General features: G+C 53.3%; 4 protein-coding genes across 5 annotated transcripts; all 4 read left to right on the top strand.

Moving 5' to 3' along the window:
- The first annotated feature begins 216 nt into the window (after nt 1-216).
- Nucleotides 217-1,669, top strand: LOC100220412 (avidin). The gene is made up of 4 exons (XM_002192126.7): nt 217-375; nt 459-672; nt 1,081-1,201; nt 1,527-1,669. The coding sequence occupies exons 1-4, from the start codon at nt 301-303 to the stop codon at nt 1,567-1,569; spliced, it is 453 nt and encodes a 150-aa protein (XP_002192162.1). The 5' UTR covers nt 217-300; the 3' UTR covers nt 1,570-1,669.
- A 7,037-nt stretch (nt 1,670-8,706) lies between these two features.
- LOC115491181 (avidin) lies at nt 8,707-11,001 on the top strand. 2 transcript variants are annotated; one of them, XM_030258634.4, is made up of 5 exons: nt 8,707-8,978; nt 9,850-9,951; nt 10,055-10,268; nt 10,615-10,745; nt 10,817-11,001. In XM_030258634.4, the coding sequence occupies exons 1-4, from the start codon at nt 8,904-8,906 to the stop codon at nt 10,737-10,739; spliced, it is 516 nt and encodes a 171-aa protein (XP_030114494.1). In that variant the 5' UTR covers nt 8,707-8,903; the 3' UTR covers nt 10,740-10,745; nt 10,817-11,001. The 2 variants fall into 2 exon arrangements, with proteins under 2 accessions (XP_030114494.1, XP_030114493.1); XM_030258633.4 differs by having other exon boundaries at nt 8,712-8,978; nt 10,615-10,735.
- Nucleotides 11,002-15,652: 4,651 nt separating this feature from the next.
- Nucleotides 15,653-17,345, top strand: LOC115491154 (avidin-like). Its single transcript, XM_030258519.2, has 4 exons — nt 15,653-15,749; nt 16,253-16,466; nt 16,882-17,002; nt 17,162-17,345. The coding sequence occupies exons 1-4, from the start codon at nt 15,672-15,674 to the stop codon at nt 17,259-17,261; spliced, it is 513 nt and encodes a 170-aa protein (XP_030114379.1). The 5' UTR covers nt 15,653-15,671; the 3' UTR covers nt 17,262-17,345.
- Nucleotides 17,346-19,267: 1,922 nt separating this feature from the next.
- Nucleotides 19,268-20,912, top strand: LOC115491036 (avidin). Its single transcript, XM_030258136.3, has 4 exons — nt 19,268-19,349; nt 19,865-20,075; nt 20,177-20,309; nt 20,723-20,912. Exons 1-4 carry the CDS (start codon nt 19,278-19,280, stop codon nt 20,754-20,756), a joined length of 450 nt encoding a protein of 149 aa, XP_030113996.1. The 5' UTR covers nt 19,268-19,277; the 3' UTR covers nt 20,757-20,912.
- Nucleotides 20,913-21,143: the final 231 nt, after the last annotated feature.

Genomic DNA, 21,143 nt, shown 5'->3' on the forward strand with positions numbered 1-21,143 from the left:
GGTTTTCCCCTCTGACCATTTCCCACCAGTCACTGATCAGCAGGAGCCAGACCCTCCCCGCAAGGTGCCAGAGGATCAGGAATGGACGTTTTCAGCACGCATTTCTGGGAATGTTTGCTGCAGTTACTCCCTCTTACCGCTCGGAACCACAGATTTGGAAACACCCAGATTGCACAATGTCCTGGCCAGAGCTGCCACTCATAGCCCTGCTAGCAATAAAAAGGAGAGGGAGCAGGAGCATCAGCAGAGACCTGCAAGGAGCACATCCCCAGGTACATCAGCTGTCCACCTGCTGCAGAGATGGTGAAAGCTACTCCCTTCCTCCTTGTGCTCCTCCTGGCCCTGGGGGCTCACAGCCTCTCTGTGAAAAAAAAGGTATTGTGAGAGTGGGATGCAGAGGGTGGGGAGGGCAGGGGGCTGTGGCTGCAGGCACCAGTGCTGAATTCCCTGCTCTCCAGTGCTCCCTGGTCGGGCGCTGGGTGAATGACCTGGGCTCCAACATGACCATCACAACTGTGAATGGAAATGGTGTCTTTGCTGGCTCCTACCACACGGCTGTGACAGCCACCTCGAAAGAGATCAAGCTGTCACCACTGCAGGGATCCCTGCAGAAGAGCCCTAACCAGAAGGGCCAGCCCACCTTTGGCTTCACCGTCAACTGGAGCTTTTCAGGTACTTCTTTTCCAGCTTCCTTATGGCATCCTGGACCTCCCCTGCTCTCACTCTTCTGCTCTTGAAGTTTTTCTACCCTCCCTGCAGTGTCCTTGTCGATTCTCTGCCTTACCCTGCACTATCCCCACTGCTCTCCCTCTCCTCTCCCTGGAGCTCCCCCATCCTTGTCCCTTGATTGCTGTCAGCTCCCAGTCTCAGGGTGCAGGAGAGGCAGCAGGAGTTGAAGCCTGCACTGTCTGCCCATCTCAGTGTGACACCCCAGCCCTCTGAGTCCTCCTGCCTGCTTTCCCCATCCCCTCTGTCCCCAGAGGCTGGGGACAGCAGGGGTCTACTGTTCCCTGTGCTGGGCCAGCCAGTAACCTGCCACCTTGGCCATGCTCCCCTCCACCTCCTGCCCTGTTCCCACAGATTCCATCACTGTATTCACGGGCCAGTGCTTTGTGGATGAGAATGGGAAGGAGGAACTGAGGACCATGTGGCTTCTGAGGTCACATGTGGACAGAATAAAAGATGACTGGAAAGCCACCAGGTGAGTCCCCTGTCCCTGCCCTGCACAGGTCCCTTGTGCATCCCAAGGGGTTAGGGCTGTCACAAGTAAGTGGTTTGGATTGCTTGCAGAGCCATTCTTATAGCTGTTGGCAAAAGCAGGTTTAATACCTGTTTTAAAAGCACAGATTAACATATTTTAATGGCAAGGTTCACTTGATTGCTTTGTGCATGGGTAAAACGCAGAAAGGAAAAATACCATTCCCTGGGGTCCTGCCAAGGTGCAGATGTTGTGTGGGAATACAGGGCTGGGTGCGTGTTTGGACACTGTCACGTCCCTCCCTTACATCTCCTGTGTGTCCCCGCAGGGTGGGCATCAATGTCTTCACCCGTCTGCAGTCACAGGAGTGAGAGCGGCATCAGGGGCTTCCCAGGCCAGCAGCAGCACCAGGGGTGTGCCCCTGCTCCTGCAGCAACACCTGCTTCTCCCAATAAAGCTTTGCTGCAAACATTTACAGTCTCCTGTCATGTTGTTGCAAAATGTTGGATAAGTAAAACGTTTCTTTAAAAGCTTTGTTCCTTGATGTTTGAGGTTTTTTATGCTTTCAACCTAATCAACAAGAAAGGGCATTTAGTCTGTGAAACTGAGAGCAGCAGACAAGCTCAACACTATGTCCAGGTGTTAAAAAGAGATTTTACTTGGTAGAATTGCCTTGTTAAGGTTTAGGTCTTGATGGGCTTTAATAATCTCAGAGTTGAGTGCAGGTTACAAAACTTGGGATGAACAACATAGCATTTGTAATACACACAAAGAGTTTACAGGAATTTACAGGACACTTGGTAAGATAACAAAAAAGCAATAAAGACAACTGGACCAGGAAAAGCTCAGTGCTGAAGCAGCTCTGACTGGGTAGAAAGTAAATTCTGGCAGGGGTAAATCATGACTTCTGGCCCACTGAGTCAAGAAACCCACCAACCCAAGAGAAGAGAAAGGTTGAGCTTGCAAATTAATTACAATCAGATGCAAGAGAATTCTTAACCAACAGGAGAAAGAATAGTAATTAATAAGAGAACTAAATAACTCGTAGCCAATGAACATTAATGCTTTTGTTTGCTAGATGTGTAAATAGCAAAATGTTTTGATAGTTGGTGTGCTTGATCTTTGGAATAACACTGAGGACTCAGGCTTGTGGAACTAAAATAAAAAATCAATGTCTCTCTTGGGTGTGTAATTTCTGCCTTGTTATGCACCAGGCAACAAATGCAATTTTTCTGGACAGCTCTGTCATGGCTCAGCACATACATTCCCAATAGCCTCCATAGTGTCTTACAGTCCCTTCTGTCACCACACCCGAGGCCTCATGAGTGTCCCCTGCTGTGACCCTCCATAGCACAGAGTCTTTTTTTGCAGCCCTCCCTCCCGCCACGATCCTTGGGATTCTCCCCAGCCCAGGGCAACAGGGGAACACCGCTCCATTCAGCCTGGAGCAGTGCCAGTTGCCCATCTCCCACCAGGTGTCCTTTGGCAGGAGGCCCGGTTTCGGCGGCCGCTGCCCAGCCACAGCACCCTCTGCTATAAAAGGGTCCGGGCAGGCACGGGCAGAGCCCGGGCACCACACACGGCCACCACCACCATGGGCGCCCCGGGCTGCTGCTGCTGCTGCTCACCCTGGCCCTGCTCGTGGCCCGTGATGCTGCATCCAGGGTGGTGACGGCAGCCCTGGGGCAGTCTGGCCGTGCCAAGCCGTGCTGTGCTGTCCTGGGTGCAGGGTGGGGGGTGAGGGGCTGCAAGCCCTGGCCCTGCCATCCCAGTGGGGCACTGGGAGTGACCAGGGGGCTGCCTGCTCCTGCTGTGCTTTCTGGTACCCTGTCGTGCCCTGCCATGCTGTGCCACGGTCCCAGACTGAGAAGCAAGATGTTTTCTATTACCATCTGTGTAGCAGTTGCCTTCTGTTAAGTGTGCAGTTTTCCTTATCTCTTCCACAACCAATCCTCTTTCAGGGGAGACATCTGCTGATAATGGGCTATTGAATGTCACTGCATGACTGGAAAGTACTATAACATCCCATTGTGAGATGCTCCGCCCAGAGGGAGGAGCCAAACATCCCTAACTGGATATAATCTGGGTTTTGGGGACAACAGAGGCAGCCTTTCCACAGGTTTCCAAGAGGAACAGGTGGGGTTTTCCACTGGACCTTCAGAGGAAGACCACATCCTTCTACAGGAGCACTGCTCCAAGAGAACCACATCTGCCACCCCAGGAAGACTGCAGCTGCTGCAATTTGGACTGCCACCAACATGCTGGCCAAAGGAGAGTCAAGCTGGATTCTGACTCTGTCAGTAGTTTTTCTTTTGTATTATTGCATGTATTTTGTTTCTTTTCCCTTTTCCTAATAAATTTTATTTCTGACTTGGAGTCTCTCACTGGTTTTGCTTTCAAACTGGAACAGCCGCTCCGTGCTGTCCTGTGCCACAGACTGCTGTGCCATGCTGTCCTGTGCCATGCTGTGCCACCCCTGGGGCACAGTGTGCAGGGCTGACAGGGTTGCATGTCTTTATCATGCCATGCTGTGCTGTCCTGTGACACCCCAGCACACAGTGTTTGTCCACTCCTCTTGTGTCCAGCTGTGCCATACCACATCACAGTGCAGTGTCCATGACCAAGGAGGCTGTCAGCTCTGGCTCTGCTGTCTCTGCGGGTACTGTGAGTCTCCTAGCCCTTCTACAGGGGGGTACCCCATACTTCCAGCTCTGCCCTGCCCTGCCCTGCCCAAGGAGGGAGAGCTGCTGTCCCAGCTGGTGCCCATGTGCTGGTCTCAGTTGCCACACAGAGGGACCATGAGATGGGACACATATGCCACTGCTGGTGAGGGTGGGGGGAACTGTGTCTCAAGACTGCCCAAGCCACCCACATAACCCCCGGTCCCCAGAGTGACCTGCGGGGTCTGTGGAGAAATGACCTGGGCTCCAATATGACTGTCTTGGCCACGAACACAGCTGGGACCTTCTCAGGCTCCCATCAAACTGCAGTGGCAGCCACCAACAAGCAGATCCTGGTGTGACCCTTGTGAGGGCTTCAGCAGTGTCCCAGTGCCGAGAGACACCCCACGTTTGGCTTCACTGTGCAGTGGCAGTTCTCAGCTCCAGCGATGACAGGGATCCACTGCCCATACTGGGAGTGGGGACTCCCCTTTCTGATGCCCTAAATCCCTTGTGGCACCCAGAGGAACCTTGGCTGTGGGCGCAGATTGGCCACATGCAGACATTTCTGCCATGGGAAGTGGTGGTGGGAGAGCTTGTCTGTGGCAGGTCTCAGGAAGAGGGTGATGGGCATGTCCATCTGTCTGTCCAAGCAGGGCTGATGCCCAGCTCTGTGTCCAAGAGATGTGGAAGCAGTCCACCTGGCCAGTGCGGCAGGGAAGTCCATCCCTCTGTCCAGGGCATGTATGTCTGTCTGTCTGCCAGGACCAGGTGGCCCAGGCTTCCCTGTCTTGAGGTGCTGGCTCTCACCCTGCTCTGCCTCTCTCGAACCTTGCCAGACTCCACCACTGCCTTTGTGCCCAGTGCTTTGTGGATCACCATGGGAAGGAGACACTGGAGACTACATGGCTCCTGCAGGAAGAGGTTCTGTCACACAAGGACACCTGGAAAGCCACAAGATGAGCTCTGCCCATGCCATGGGCATGCCATGATGGCATGCCATCTCACCCCACAGCCCTCCCTCCCACCTTGCTGACACATCTTCCCTGCAGGATCAGCTCTTCTATCTTCACCCGCATCAAGTGGTGGGAACAGGGACCACTGCTGCCTGCACCCTGCTGTCCTTCTGCATCCCCAAGTCTCCCCACTGTCCCAGTCCCAAGTTGGGCTCCTGGCAAGGAAACACACCCTCACTTTGCCCTGCTTCTTCCCAGTGCCTCCCAGCAACTTGTTGGCAGGGCTCCCCATTCCCACACTTGCTTCCCTCCCACATGGAGCCAAATAAACCTTTCTCCACAGGGCAGAGAGCTGTTTCCCTTGCATCCCTGGGCTACAAGCAGCCATGTGTGGATGCCTCCCCATTTGTGGTCATGGGGAGAGCAAGGTGCTGGCAGGGGAACAACAAGGAAGTGTTTTGTAGGGGCTGGGAAAGATGGGGTTGGGGGATTGTAGCTGGGTAATTCTGCTTTCTGATCGTGGCTTCAGGCTTCAGCAGGGGCCTTCTTGTCTGTGTACTCATTTGGGACATTCACAGTGCTGGGTGGCTCCAGGCAGCGTGCCCAGTGTGGGGCAGCAGGACACCCCACAGCTGAGGGTAGGGGTGAAAGCTGCATGCAGGCAAGCCAGCACTCTTACCTGGCCTCATCTGATGTGTCTGCACTCCTCTCTGCCCCATCCTCCCATCAAACTCCCTTTCCAGATACTGCTCTGGTTGGGAGTCTCGGTGCTGCATGCGCTTATCGGGGAGAGCTGGGTTCCAGCCCTCACAGAAATCTGGGGTGTTGGAGTGGTCCAAAATCCAGGCTGGATGCTGGGGGGATCAGGAGAGAGGCCTGGGACTCCAGGGGGAGCTACTGGGCAGACCGGGTGGCTAAAGCCAGATGCTGAAGGTGTGCCTGTTGTATGTATGGTGTACAATGTTCTTCCCACCAACTGGCTGTCACCTGATCAGCTGGCAGGTGGAACAGGATACGGATCTTTTCTGGTGTTCATATTCACATGCTGTTATCTGAACATTAAACTTTATCAGCTCCTTAGGAAAGGAAACAAATCGAACAAGGGCCCAATGCCCTTTGCACTGGTCTGACACTAGACCTCACTAATCCATCATTTCGGCAGCTCATACAGTTTCTGACTCGTTAGTTATGTAATCCACGATGCACAGCTCCTAACTCCTGCTCCTGAGCACCACAGGGAGAAGCTGTGTGGGCAGGGAGAGGTGCAAAGGGTGTGAAGGACAATGCTACCTGGGGGCTGCTGGGACAAGAGGCTGCTGGGACAAGAGGCTGCTGGATGGAGCAGAAAGCACACAGTGCCCCGAGAAAGTGTCAGTGCCTGTCTGCCAACCTCTTCCTCTCACGGTGTGCCTGTCCTTCCCCAGCCTTCCTCAGCCTTTGCTTGTCATGGTGCGCTGTCACAGCCTGTTGGGCTGCGTGCTGGGTGTTAGTTCGATGTCAGCAACAGCAGGGGTGCGATAATCCCCCTGCGAGCTCTGCAGATCCCAGTTATTGCTGGTTCAATGCAGGAACAGAAAACAGCGACATGGGTCTTGGGGTAGAACTGGGGTGATTTATTAGATGGATGACACAACGACCCAAGACCACAGCCCAAAGACCACAACCCCAAGACCTGGGACCCCAAGACCAGACTTAAGGGGTATACGGAGGTTTTTATACAACAACTTAGAGGGCGTGGTATAGGACAACTAACCAATGAGGACATGGCAAGTGAGGAGTCTAAGGTGGGACTAACATTCTATAAACCTATCAGGAAAAAGAGGGGAGGGGAATAATACAAATGGGATATCAAGTACTAAAAGATTGACAGAAAAGGTTCTGGAGAAAGGGGTAGGGATTGGGAAGATTGACAGCTTGTGAGGGGAGAAGATTAGGGAGGAGAATAATGGGCAAACAAAAACTTAAAGCAGAACACACCACAACATTAGCTTTTTTCCCTCATTCCTAGCTGGGCTCTGGGGCTGCACCCAGAGTGCACAGACCTGAGACTCTCCAGGGACTGAGCACAACTGGTTGATGTGCCTGGTGGTCCAGCTTTTGGTCAAAAGTCACCCTACATCCTCATCCTCACCCTCGCACCCTCATCCTCATGCCTGCATTCTGCACAGAGTCCTCAGTTCATCCGCACTGATCCTTGGCACTGCCCTGATCATGCTGGGGTCGTTCTCCTGCTTCCCCTCCCAAACGCCCACTGTGGCTGTTGTCAACACCATAAGCACCCAAAGACTTCTCTGTGAGGCTAAAGCCTTGGGACCTCAGTGTTATGTGTAATGAATATTATTCGCGCCAATATAATATGATGTATGTAATATTTTATATTATTGAGAGGATGCACAAGTTGGCACGGGTAGTTGCCCCACATATTTGGAAACTGGTCCCTGATAAAACCTCATTTGCAAGTTAATACATGTAGCTTGTCCAGAGATGGGTCATTTCTCGAGGTGCTACAGGAACGCAGGGTGATGATCATCCCGGCAACAACTCGAGATTGGAATAGCTGGAACCCTCCAAGGTGATACATCTGAATGCTGTGTTCTGGTGTTCCAGCAACTACATCAGGGAGATTCATCACTTCCCAGACACTGGATTGTTTGACTCAGTGCAGAAAAAAGAGACTTTATGAATATGTTGGACTTTGAATGGAAAGAAAAGGCTGATCGCCGAAATCCCAACCTCGAGCAAAATATTCCCTATAAAAACCGCTTGCGCCTGTACCGGGAGGGTGGTGTGTAGGCATAGGGGGACACTCTGCTGAGGCACCCAGCATTGATCCTGGGCTCAGCACTGTCCTTTTCCTTGTGGCTGGCTCCGATAGAATTTGATTGCTGTAATTTTATTTTTTTTTTTTTTTAATTCAGCTGTGTAAGTGGAAGATGAGGCTGGGAGTCCTATACAGCAGGACACGAGGTCACTGAGAACCATGTTGGCCCAGGACATAAGATTTAATTTAATTTCTGTCCTTTCATTACCCCCACAACTGCGAATTCCTTGGCTCCTTGTTCCTCCTAAGAAGGCAGCCAGTGGGACAGAAAAAGACCCCAAAAGCATTGTGCTTGCTTATCAAGAAAACTGAAAGTAAAACTGTAGAGTTTACAAGAAATCAGCACTGGGAGTGCCACCCCCTCTGTGTCACAATCTGTGTTCATCAGCTGTCCTAACCATCCCATGTCCTGTCCCTGACCTTGATGTGATCCTGCCCTTTTATTGACATTTTCCTTTTTCTCTTGCCTGGTACGTGCAACCTGGGCTGCTTTGCAACTTCCAGCCTGCAATGCCTTACTCAGAGGTTTTCCTATTACTGTTGGGGCAGGTTTGCTTCATTCTTCTCCCAGTTCCCTGGACTCACATGCAGATCACCTGCTGTCCCTGTGCTCTCTGTCCTTCTGTCCATTCCCTGCAGTGACCAGAGGGTGCTTTGGGACACAGGAGCTCCTGCCAGGCAGGATGGAAACTTAGACCCAGCCCTCAACCAGTAGACATGGGCCTAAAGACCCCCAGGATGGGTGATGTCAGTGGGCAGCCCACACAACCTCTCCTGCATGCCTGTTTTGCCCATCCCCATCCTGGTGTCCATCCCTGTTCCAGTCCCTGTGACTATCTCCATCCCTGCTTCCCATCCCTCATCCCTGCCCCCATCCCTGCCCCATCCCCATCCCTCCCACCCTTGCTTCCATCCCCATCCCTGCCCCCGTTCCCATCCCCATTCATGTGCACATCCCCCATCTCTCATCCTTGCCCCGGTCCCCACCCCAGTTGCCTTCCCTATCCCACCACAACCTCTTCCTGTCTTCATCCCCAGCCCTGTCCCCATCCCCGTTATTACCCCTCTCCCCACACCACCCCCCGCCTCCCTCCCACCCCCGTCCCTGTCTCCTTTCCCTTTCTTGTCCCAGCACCAGTCCCTCCTTCAGGTATCGCTCGGGGCTTTCCCGGAAAGCAGTGGCGGAGCCGAAGAATAAAAGCATGTGAGTCACTGGAGCGGCGTGGCAGTGATTCCTTGCCGCCGCTGCATCCCGAGCTGCGTTCCCGATGAGCCGCCGCGTCCTCTCCGTTCTCGCCCTGACTGCAGGGGTGTCCGTGGCAGCGGCTTCGGCAGGCTTCCAGGTAGGAGCTCCTGCTGGGAGGCACGCGTGGGAAACTCGGCTCCGGGGAAGTCTGGGTGGGAGCACGCCTGGGGATCCCGGTGTTCGGGGAGAGACACGAGTGGGAGACTCGCCTGAGGGGTGGAACATGATATGGGAGCTGCAGCGCTTGTTAGGGGTGGGACACGCGTGAAAGACCCCTCTGCGGGGGGAATACTTGGCAACAGGAGAATCCCCTGCTCCAGCGGGTATCCAGACGGGAAACCCTGCCTAGGGAAGTGATGCTCCAGAGTTGTCCGTGTGCCCGGGCGTGATGTGATGTGATAGAGATTCCTTCCCTGTAGCAGGGGCCGTGCGTGTGGAAATCTCCCACTTCCCTCCTAAGTACCTGGAGGGGAATTGGGACAGGGGAAGCATGGGGACCCTGCCCCAGGGAGTGACTTGCCGCTGTCGCTCTCTCAGACGGTGCAGTGTGGAAGTGCTGAGGCAGCACTTAGGACTGCAGGTGGGATGTGCAGGGTTCTGGCTGAGACGGAGCCCACTGTGGACCTCAGGGCAATGCCCATCCCATAAGCACAGCCCTGTCGTGCTACACGTGTCCAGGTCACAGCACAGGTACCCACAAACACGGGCAGATCTGCCCTGGATTCACACAACTCACTTGCCAGGGCTACAGGAGGGGTCCTACCCATGTTGCTGCCTGTACAGGGCTCCCACCTTTCAATCCCTTGCTTGTCTTACCCCAGCTTTTAAACCTCTTGACGTAGCTGAGATAGCAGCAACTTTATGAATCATGTCTTTTAAAAATGATTGCTTGAGCACTCTCAGGACACCAGGAACACTCTGCTGTGCCACCATCCACAGCCTGAACTTTTTTTGTGTTCTTTTCCAAGCTCCTCTGCCAAGGAGATGAGCACCCCGGGGAGAAAAAGACCAGCAAGAAAAAGGAAAAGGCAACCATGAGCTGCCTAGGGGAAAGCAGAAGGCATATCAAGGTGAGTGCCAGAACCCCATGGGCACTGGGAGTTTTGGGCAGGGGGCTCAGCCTGTAAGGGCTGTGTACAGACAGACTCCAGGGACACGTCTGCTTATCCCCAGCCATGCAACCTGACTGGCTGGTGGGAGAACGATCTGGGCTCCAAGATGCAAGTGTTCAAGGTTGGCAAGGACGGAACCTTCTCTGGCGAGTACCATACCGCTGTGTCAAGCACCAAGAAACCCATCCAGCTGTCCCCGCTGACTGGCTCCCAGCACCTGGATGAGGATGGACAGTGCACCTTTGGCTTCACTGTCAACTGGAAGAAGTTCTCAGGTCTGTAGTCGCATGACGGCTGTTGTTGGATGGAATGGTGGGATGGAGAGGAGAGCTCAGGCAGGTCCTAGTGCTCATCCAAATTCCTCTGTTCTCTCTGCTGTCCCTTGCCCTTCCCTGATCTCTCTCCACTCTGGATGGTGTCTGCAGACAGCAGTACACCTCCCAAAACTAGTTTGGGTGAGGCAGCACCAAGGGTTGCCTTGACAACACCTCTGCCGCACAGCATTTCCCTGCAAATATCAGGATCTGTTTGAGCTCCATGAGCACTAAACCCACTGATGTCTGTGAAGCTCCAAAATCAGCTAGGGTCCTATTGGGATGCTAACAGCTGCCACTGCTTTAGACTCCACAGCCGTCTTCGTGGGCCAGTGCTTCAATGGGGATGATGGGAAGGAGGTCCTGCACACCTCCTGGCTGCTGCGGGAGAAAGTCGACTCGGAGTCAGATAACTGGAAAGCCACCAGGTGAACCAAGGTACCCTCAGCCCATCTGGGGTCCCCACGCTGCTGCTGGCTGGGCACCAATGGGCTCCTGCTTCCCCACAGGACCGGCCACAACACTTTCACTCGAATGGACTGAAAGAGGGGAAGAAGCATCTTATCCTGGACACACTCAGGAGACAGGAGTCCCCTCAGCACAATCAGCGTGTACCAGCCTGCTCTGATGTTTCCAGCTCTGGAGGAAGATGTCTCAAAAAAACCCAAATAAAATTAAAGATGTGCAAACACAACTTTGTGCAGTCTGTGGATATATCCTGGAAAAGCTGGGCAAAAACACGGTGGAGGGTGGGTGTGGGATGAAACTCTCATTCCCTTATTCTGGGAAGAGACGGGCTGCAAGAAAGCCTGTTTTCCAGTCCAAACAGGATGGTGCATCCCCAAAGTAATCCTCTGACACTGTGACCAGCACTCACTCTTTCCTCCTGAAAGCCTGGTGAGTGTGCTGGGAGGGTAAGCTGGGGAGCTCTTCTGCATCCCAAAAACTGGGCTGGGAAGCCCCTGGCTCTGACACAGCCCTTAAGCAGGCAGGTGAGGGGCCTTGGCTGCCCCCACACTCCTGAAAACTGCCAAGGGCTGCTCTGTACCAGCCACACAGGACCAGTAGCTGCAGTACACCCAGCCCAAAACTCTTCCTGGAAATGTGATTTACTGAACAGCTAATGACCAGCAAATACAGCCTCTCAAATCTCTGCCCAATGGACTATGTGACTGACCAAAACAGGAAGCGCCTGTGCTGCCCTAGGCACCCCCTCTAAGCCAAAGAAAATGATTTCCAGGAAATCAGCTCTGGGTCTGAATCTGAAACTTAGTCCTTTTGCTTTTTATTCTCAAAATAACCTGGGACAGTGCTGCATGGCCTGAGCTGGCATACTGCCTGGGATTTGATGAACTTAAAGTAGAACTGAGCTGCTGGGGCTGCCACTCCCCACTGCTCCCCTGGCTTTTCTGACATAAATGCTGTAGGTGGAAGAGCTCTGCTAACAGCACCTGTGGCTTTAGCAAGTTTGCCTGCTCTGTGTTTTTGCCTGCCTTGTTGCAAACTCGCATGTGGTTTGCTTCTCAGGTCTTTCTTTCCTGGGGCTCATGTTCCGTTTCCAGAGCAGTGCTGCTGTTCCCTTCTCCGTGCCTTACTGGCATTTCTCCAGCTTTTTCAGTTCCCTTACAGCATTTCTGACCAGAATGTCTTTACACCAACCCTCTGTTATGCATTTATATATCTGCACAGCTTTTTACATGCTTTTAGAGGAGTTTGTGTCACACTATGACATGAAATAACTCACACCTGGATGCTAGATACAAAAAGGGAAAGAAAAGAACCCAAAAAGCAAACTTTATTTTCTGACTCCACTATACATACAGCATAGCAAAATGACAGTGGATTGGAGGGTGAAATCACCACCTCTCCAACCACACTGGTCAAACCCACAGTCCATCAATTCTCTCCACTCACAAAGAAGAGTGCAAAACAATCATTATTTATGTGAACATGAATGAGGGAATTCAGTTGAAATATGTAAACATCAGAAGGCATAAGAAACTTTTAGGAGAACTTTAAAACTCCCAAAAGAACAGGGCGACAAGTCTGAGAACCAGGAAAGTGAGGGGCATGAGAGGGCATCACAGGACTCTGCTCTCATTTGAATCGTGACCAGCTCAGCAGCGAGGAACGCTGCTAAGCCTCCAGCCTCACTGCATGCATTCTCCTGCCCTCATTATTGCCAACATTTCCTCAGGGCAGGGCTCTCCCAAAGCTGTGCAGCATGCCCAGAGTGCTTCTCAGCAAGGCAGCAGTGTTGACCACAGTTGGAGCATCCTGCAAACCCCAGCAGGCAGCCACAGTGCTGGTGAGGAGCACGGCAGGCAAGAGCTGGCAGAGCTATTCCCAAGGCCAGTCCCTACATGAGGGCACCCAGCTAGGCTGCAATGCATCCCTGGCACTCTTTGGGTTTGAGGTGACAGGTGATTGGACCTGCGGGTACTGCAGGTGTCTGGGAGTGGTTAAGGATGGGGATGTTTCTCCATGGACATTTGGCAGCCCTCAGCTCTGGGTTTTATTCAGTTGCAAACCTGCTCACAGTGCTGGTCCGCAAATCCAGCACCATTTGTTTCCTTCTCTTGCAGGGAATTCCTGCAAGTGTGAGCAGGACTTCCCCTTCAGCCCCACTGCAGGAAAACCCGCTGTTTCTGCTGCATGACAAGACTTGATCAGGGTCATTCACACATTGTGAATGCCTCCAGGGGCAGGGGGAGCTGGTGAAGGCAGGAGGCACCTGAAATCACATGGACATGTCTATGTGGAACAGCTGTTCACACACATAGTGTATCAGTTTAAAAAAAATGAGCTTATTAGGATCTTGGCATGGGGTGATGCTTGCATAAGGATCAAATGCACTGAAGTCACTGTTAGAATGGAGAAGAAGCTTCAACTGCAGGGATTCTCCAGCACTTACATGTCTTAACCACATGTGGAAAACTGTCCTATGCAACCGTTTCTGTGGGGACTGCTCCTGTCAACCGTTTACAAATGTCTCAACACGGAACATCTTAGTGCCCAACATCTCTCTCAGTGCAGCTGTCGACCCACCTAAGCAGAAGAGGCAGGAAATTCCCAGGTCACTCAAGGGACTGCATGGTTGGTGGGGTTGGGTGTACCAAAACCTCATACCCCTCCACTCTGCAGCGATGACAAAAGATTAAATTTGATTTTCAAGCCATAACTTCACTGATGAATGAAGACACATAGCTCCCATCCCCTTCACCACTTCTCTGTGGTCCTCTGGTCAGGACCCCACATCGTGCTCTGCTCTTCTGCCTCTCTCCATGGCCTTGTTCCAGCTGTAGCCTTGCCAACCACAGACTGCCATCCTGAGAGAATGGAGGAGCTCCTTAGTTATGTTCTCAGACCTTCCTGGGTCTGGTTTGGAACGAGGGCACCCTCCCACATGTGTTCTGCCTCCCTATCCTACAGATAAGCTCATCAAATTTGTCAGTATAACCCCTCGTGTGGATGAGGGACCTGCAGCTTGTCCAGTGTGTCCTACCTGGTTCAGAGGATTACTCACTCCTGCCACCCTTCCCCACCCATGCTCTGCTGTGGCACCAGAGCTGAGTCCCCTCCACTGCACCCTGACCAGGCAGTGGGTCACTGACCTCGGCTCCAATGTAACCATCTTGGCTGTGAACAGAAAAGGCAACTTCATGGCTGCTGCCACACACCATGAATGAGGTCTGGGTGTCACCACTGCAGGTGACACACTCAATGAACCAGAAGAGCCAGCCCAACTTCAGCTGTCACCTAGAGTTTTTCAGGTGCTTCTCCTTTCCCAGCCTCCTTCTTGTATTCTCAGGGCTCCTCTAGTGTCCACTGAGATGTCCTTGGAGTATCCCTGCCCTTCCTGTGATGTCCAGCTCAGCTAGGCTCATGCCACCATGCCCTGCATATCCCATGACTGTTCAAGGTCCCAGCAGGACAGGAAGCAGGGGAGGGAAACATCTCCCACCCACAAGCAACCTTTCCCACTGACAAATTGGGTGCCTAAGAGGGACAACACCATCCCATCCCATCCCATCCCATCCCATCCCATCCCATCCCATCCCATCCCATCCCATCCCATCCCATCCCATCCCATCCCATCCCATCCCATCCCACCAGCATCTCATCCCATCCCTTCACAGACTCCAGACTCCATCACTGCCGCCATGGGCCAAAGCTTCACAGATGAGGAGAGAAAGAAAATACTGAAGGACCACATGGATCATACAAGATGAGGCTGACATGCTCAAGGATGACTGCAAAGCTAGTGGGAGGGCTGCAGGGCACTTGTCCATCCTTGCTCTGTGCTGGTGCTGCCCCTGTGGGTGTTGCATAGAGCCCACAGGGGAGTGCCAAGTCCTGGGTGCTGGGAGCCAGCTGGGCAGCAAGCAAGGGAGAGCACTGTCAGGATCCCAAGGGCTTTTGCAGGAAGTCCACAGGATGGGAATTAAACTCAGCCCTATAATTTTTTTATTAAAAGCAAAGTGCAATTTGAACGTAGGATTATGCTCCCTGAGGAAGAGGAGAATGGGTTTCCTTGTCTTCAGGCCCAGGAAAGATGAGAAGGATTGTCAAAGCAGATCTCACCCCTTGTGCTTGGGCAGGGGTCAGAGAGGTACCTCATGGTCTGGACACAGCCAGATGCTACTTCTGTCTTTCCCTTCAGTGATATGTTCACCAGGTTAGAGTGGTATTTTAGAGGCTGTGTCTGTGCTGTGTCCCTGTGCAAATGCCAGGCAGTCTGAGCACCCCCATTACAGTCTTGCACAATCAGGAACTCCTTGGGAAGGGTCAGACAGGGCCCTGCCCGGCCTCAGAGCATCATGCATATGGCATCGCCTCCCACGGTGTCTAGGGAGGCACCATGCACAGAACATACCCTCCCACAGGAGTAAGCAAATTTTAACTTCCACATATCTTCCAGAAAAGCCCTTCTGCACTTGCAAGAATGGCTGATTCAAGAGTTCATGCTGCAGTGACAGTCTTAGGTCCCAAACCCGAGGAAAACCCAGCACAGCCAGGATGAAAAATAGTTTAGAAAGAGCAGCAGACATAGTGCAGGAGGGGATGGTGACAGGGGATGAGCCTCCATTGAGCAAGGAACGGGGTCGGCAGAGCCTCTTGGACAGTGGATGTGTAAATCATTCCTGCATCCCCACCTCCCTGCACAGCCGTGCTTGTCCCCACATTCCTTCAGCGCTGCCCAGGTCAGGCAGACCTCCTCACCTCACCTGGCCTGGGCACGCTGACATCAGGACACTCAAGCTGCAGCTGCCAGCCGTCATGGCTCTGGTTACAGCTCTATAAAGGGGTTTGGGATGCAGAGCAGAGAGGGAGATAGGCTGGGCATTTCACAGCCCCGCAGCCATGTGGGGCGGTGCTTTCATCCTGGTCCTTGCCCTTGCTGTGGCTCTGGCAGAGAGTGTTGCTCCTGCAGAGAGGAAGGTACGGGGATGGGTGACAAGGGGAGCATGGCAGACGTGGCAATGGGATGCAGTGTGAGCAGCCAGGAGTTCTCCCTTAAATGCCATTTTAGGCTTAGATAAACAGGAAAGCCTTGCAAGAACCAAGTTCAGGCAGAGGGCAAGGTATCCCTGGATCACCCTCAGCCACCTGGTATCACCTCCAGAAAGATTTGTTCCCATGAGGGAAACATGCACAGGGCATTCCTTGCCTTGGGGTTTGTGCCTGGGAGCACCATGCATGTGTGCATGGACCTGCGATGTCTGGGTGTGTGTCTGGGTGTACCGTGCATGCTGCAGGGCTGGGATATTCTGGCCTTGCTCCACCATTTTCTCAGCAGCACCCTGGGGCAACATTTCCCCAAACTGGGATCAGGGACAGCCGATGCCCTGCAGCTGCCCTCACAGAGGGCGTCTGGCTCCCCTGGTGTGGGGCAGCAGCAGGGATGGGGTGGGGACAGAGAGTATGTGACTGTATTCCTTCAGTGCCAGCTCAGTGGACTGTGGAGGAATGACCAGGACTCACTGATGGAGATTTCGGTGTTGAGGGACAATGGGGACTTCCAGGGACAATACCTCACAAGAGTCACCCTCTCCGGGGGCTGTGCCCAAATCTCCCCGCTGAGGGGTGCCCAGCAGCAGCTTGGAGAGGAGGGCTGGCCCACCTTTGCCTTCACTGTGCGCTGGGACAAGTTCTCCAGTAAGTGCTGGGATACGTGGGGATGGTACAGCAGTGTCGATGGAAGCCATGCATGCAGCCGGCAGGAATTTTCTTTCACTAGGAAGTCAGCTGGGTGGTGCTTTGGTGCAGCTAAGAAGCAGCACCTGTACAGCATGGTGTGGTGGAGCAATGCTGGGCTTGAACAGGGGAGCCCCTCCTCACCCAGTATCCTTGGGGCAACCACAGTGGGTCCAGACCCTGCTAGCACAACTGGGATGTTGTGCTACAAATCCTGCTTTACCTGAGGGAGCCACAGGGAAGGGCAGGACCCCCCAGCATGGGTTTGGTTGTTGTGTGGCCATTGAAGCAGGAACACAGCTGTGTCTGGGAGGACAGTGGGGAAGGGGAAGCAGCCAGTTTCTCCATGGATCTACTAATAAGTGTTTCCTCCCAGATGCCAGCACCGCCTTCGTGGGGCAATGCTTTGTGGATGCAGGTGGAAAGGAGACACTGAGCACCATGTGGCTGCTGCGTGAAGCTGTTGGGTCGCTTGAGGAGGACTGGAAAGCCACGAGGTAGTGAGGGGATATGGATGACACTAATCCCACAGAGGGGTCCTTACTTGAGGAAACCTGGGGGGAATTCAGGGACACCCCATCACTGCTGCAAGCACTGGCAGCTCTGAGCAGGCAGTGTCTGTGGGTCATCCTACTGGAACTCTCAACTTCTCACAGGGTCGGCAGAAATGTCTTCACACGCAAACGCACCACGAAAGGAAAGATCCTGCCGAATTTGTCCCCTCGCTGTGAGGCTGTGTCTTCACCAGCCCCATGATGTGATAGTTTGGCTGCAGCCTAACCCCCCAGCCAGGCAAGAAACAACTGCCTCCCAGCTGAGAATAAAATTTTTAAATCATCAGCTGTGGTTGTCTTTTCTTAAAGTCTGTCCTTGCTACACCTTCTGTCCCCAAAGACACCCCTGCTGAGGTGAGTTCTCACCACTGTCCTTCTGCAAGGACTTCTGCATCTCTCCCAGATCCCACTCATCTGCCTCCATGGGCTCATTTCCCATCTCATCTAAACCCAAACTTCCACCCTGTGTCATCATTCCCCACCTGCCTGATGGTGGCAGGGCTAGCAGCAGCATCCTGAATTCAGCTCACTTCCTTGCAGTGCCTTCATATCCATTCCCACCAGGCCCTTTCTACTACTGGCACTCCATGCTCTGTTGGATTGGGCAATGGAGGCAGCATTATCAGTAGATTTGAGATGTTGACTAACTTTGTTCTCTATGGCACCTCAAGTAAAATGTGCACAAGTTAAAGATCCCATCCCATCCCATCCCATCCCATCCCATCCCATCCCATCCCATCCCATCCCATCCCATCCCATCCCATCCCATCCCATCCCATCCCATCCCATCCCATCCCATCCCATCCCATCCCATCCCCCTGGGTTACACTCAGGGATCTTCCCCTTCTCTACTACTTCATTTTGGCAGTGCCTGTCTATTTGCCTCTGTGGACACCTGCCAAACTTGGTCAGCTCTTTTGACACAGAGCTTTAGGCAGATCCATGGGTGAAGAGAAAGCCTCTGGCAGAAGCGTTATGAAACCACCCCAGCCCCAGGGATGACAGCACTGTGGCCGCACTGTGCATCAAGCCTGGCCCAGCTCTAGTGAAGCTGCAGCATGGTGCCATGAAGTGGAGGGAAACCTGGCACCACCCTGGGATCTCTAACAAGGTGGTTTGTCCAAACATGACAGAAAGACAGGAGCTGGTATCAGGCCAAAAGAACAAGAGTGTGACATCCCGGACAACAGCAAAAGAATCCCCAGGAGGAATTTCTCTGAGTACCTGTGATAGGCCATGAGTTTGGGACTGAAAAAGACAAAAAGGAGTAGAGGGATGTGTTAGGAGAGGGGTATTTTCCACTCAGCCCAGCTTTTGAAGTTACCTCAATGACAGACTGAAGTGCTGAGCACAGAATGTGCCAGGGCTAGCAGTGGGCATTGAGAGGTGCTACCCCAAAAGGGGCACTCCCTTGGCCCCAGCTTGCACACTGCAGCCCTGTTGTCATGCCCTGCCCCAAACACTGCTCTCTTGGAAATCAGCAGATGTTGATTCAGCTGAATCCCACCTGAATTTTCAGCTGCCACAGCCATATGCCTGCTCCAGGCACCACAGCAAAAGCATGGCTCAGGAAGGCATGGACTGTGCATGCTGCATTTTTCACATCAAAGATCCTTTAGAGCAGCCAATACAAGGAAGAAGTGTGAATACAGTGCTGGTCATCATGCTCTGTGTGTTTAGCAAACACAGTTGCTGGGACCTCAGTAATGTTGCTGCGGTTACTTCTTCCTCTAACTCACATAAAAGTAAAAGCAAAAGCATCAAAATCAGCAGCTGGCATCCAGAAGAGGCTGGAGAAATGTTACTGCTTCTAAAATGAGTAAACTTTCCCTTCTGGGCAGCACTGGCTGCAGCATCCTCATCAAGCAGTGGAAGCAGCAAAAGAGGGAGGGGGTAAATGCTGAAATAGGTGGTAGTTTCCAGCCGTTGTGCATGGGAGGCAGATTCCCAAAGAAGGTATTGATGCTTTCCAGGCTACTATAGAGCCTTATAAAAAAGTAGTGTCCCCACTCCTCTGCCCAGCCGTGCTTATTCCTGCATTCCTTCAGCCCTGACCAGGTCATGCAGACCTCCTCATCTCCCTCGCCTGTCCAGGGCATCCTGACATCAAGCCATTAATCTCACAGCTGCCATCCTGGTGCTGGTGGGGCTCCAGTTACAGCCCTATAAAGGGCACCAGGCTCCAGGGCAAGGAGGAGCTCTTAGCAGCCTTGCAGCCATGAGGAGAAGTGCTTTTACCCTGGTTCTCGCCCTTGCCCTGGCAGTGTGTGTTGCCCCTATGGAGAGGAAGGTATGGGGACAGATGACAGTGGAGATGTGGTGCTCACATCCTGCTAGATCCCGAAGCTTGCTGCTGGGGCATCATAGCTCAACAGAGAGCCAGGGCTGGGCTGCTGGAGCTGGTGGGAACAGCACTGTGCAGTGCTGAGGGAAGCTGCAATGAGTTTGGGAAGAAGGGACTGCTTCTGCAAGGACACTTCTTGCTGCAGGAAGCCATTCAGAGGAAGGCAAACAGAGCCATATCCCAGACAGCTCCTGTCTTCTACCTGCAGAGCGTCGGGAAAGCAGCACACTTGCTGCTTCAGCATGGGGGGGACTCACTCTCCCTTGGGTGGCTGAAACCATCCTGGGCAGTGGCTGAGCTGAATGCGATCATAGCTCAGGCACAATGCTCACACTGAGATGGTGAAGTCTGTGATACACCATCCACTGCTGCAGACATCTCTGGACAGAGCCAGGGTGAAGGGATGGGAGCAGGATTCTCCCCCTCCTCCCTCCCTCCAACCCACAGTAGTGGCCTTGCAGTGCCTTCTCTCCGGGTCGTGGCGGAGTGACACCAGCTGCCGGATGGTTGTGTCCACCCTGGACAAGGACAACAGATTCTCTGGTTTTTACCTGCCGGGACCTGCTGCTGGCTACTCGGAACTCCTCACGTCACCACTGGAGGGGTCTCAGCAAGATACAAGGCTGGTCCCACAGCCCACCTTCTACTTCACTGTGAACTGGAGGCTCCAAGGTAGGCAGCAAGGGCCATCATCCAGCGGGTGGGGATGCCAGCAAGTCACAGGGTGACCTTGTGCCTAACTACCTGACTCACATCACCTTAAACCCTTCCAGACTCAGAGATGGCCCAGACAAGTGTCTTCCTGGGCCAGTGCTATGTGGACAGCAACGGGGAGGAGACCCTTCATGCCCTGTGGCTCCTGCGACAGGCAGCCGACAGCCCTGAAGAAGACTGGAAGGCCATCCGGTGAGTGCTGGGTCCCAGCCCTGCTCTGCCAGGGTCTTCTGCCATTCAAGCTGGAGAAGGGAGAGACCCCACAGGGTGAAGCATGGGAGGACCGTGAGGGTGGAATGGGTTTGTCCCCAGTGATATGTAAGGGCTATGGAGCATCCGTGTAACATAGTCCACCCCTACATGCCAGATGTGCCTCAGGGTGGGGGATCCCTGCATGGGCTCTGGCCACAGAGAGCCCTCTCTGGGACCTTCTTTCTACTCTCCACAGCAGAGGGAGAAGGAAAAGATGCCAGCACCTGGCACTGCCTCTGCCTGCAGGCTGTTGGAACCTGTAGTACCTCAGTCAGCCACACAATGCCCCCCTTGGGTTTCTCCTCTACCCTCCACAACATGCATGACCACATCTGATTTGGTGTTTTCTGCAGGATTGGCAGCAGCACCTTCACACGGATAAAGTAACAGCAAGTGGGAAAATCCAGCAGGCTCAGGATGGCAAGGAGTGCCTAGGCAGACTTTGCCCACACCAACATGCTGCACTTGAACAGCTCTCAGCCCAGAGGTTCATGCCTTCTTAGGCAAATTCACCAGATGTAAAATAAAGGGTTTCTGTGTGGATGCAGGGCTTGACTCTATCTTCTGTCCTGCCTCAAACTGGTGTGTTTTGTCTCACCCAGCAGCCACCCTCCCATAGGGAGGTTTCACGCTGCCCTGAGACTGAAAAAGACAATAAGGCTGACGGCAGCAGAGTGCCTGGGGATGGCGACTGCCCCAGCCCACCTCCCTGGCAGCGTACAGCAGTACTGTGCCTGCACACCTGGTGCTATACTCTGGGTAACATGTCCCTCG

The sequence above is a fragment of the Taeniopygia guttata genome, chromosome Z (genome assembly GCF_048771995.1).
Source record: "Taeniopygia guttata chromosome Z, bTaeGut7.mat, whole genome shotgun sequence".
Classification (NCBI taxonomy): domain Eukaryota; kingdom Metazoa; phylum Chordata; class Aves; order Passeriformes; family Estrildidae; genus Taeniopygia; species Taeniopygia guttata.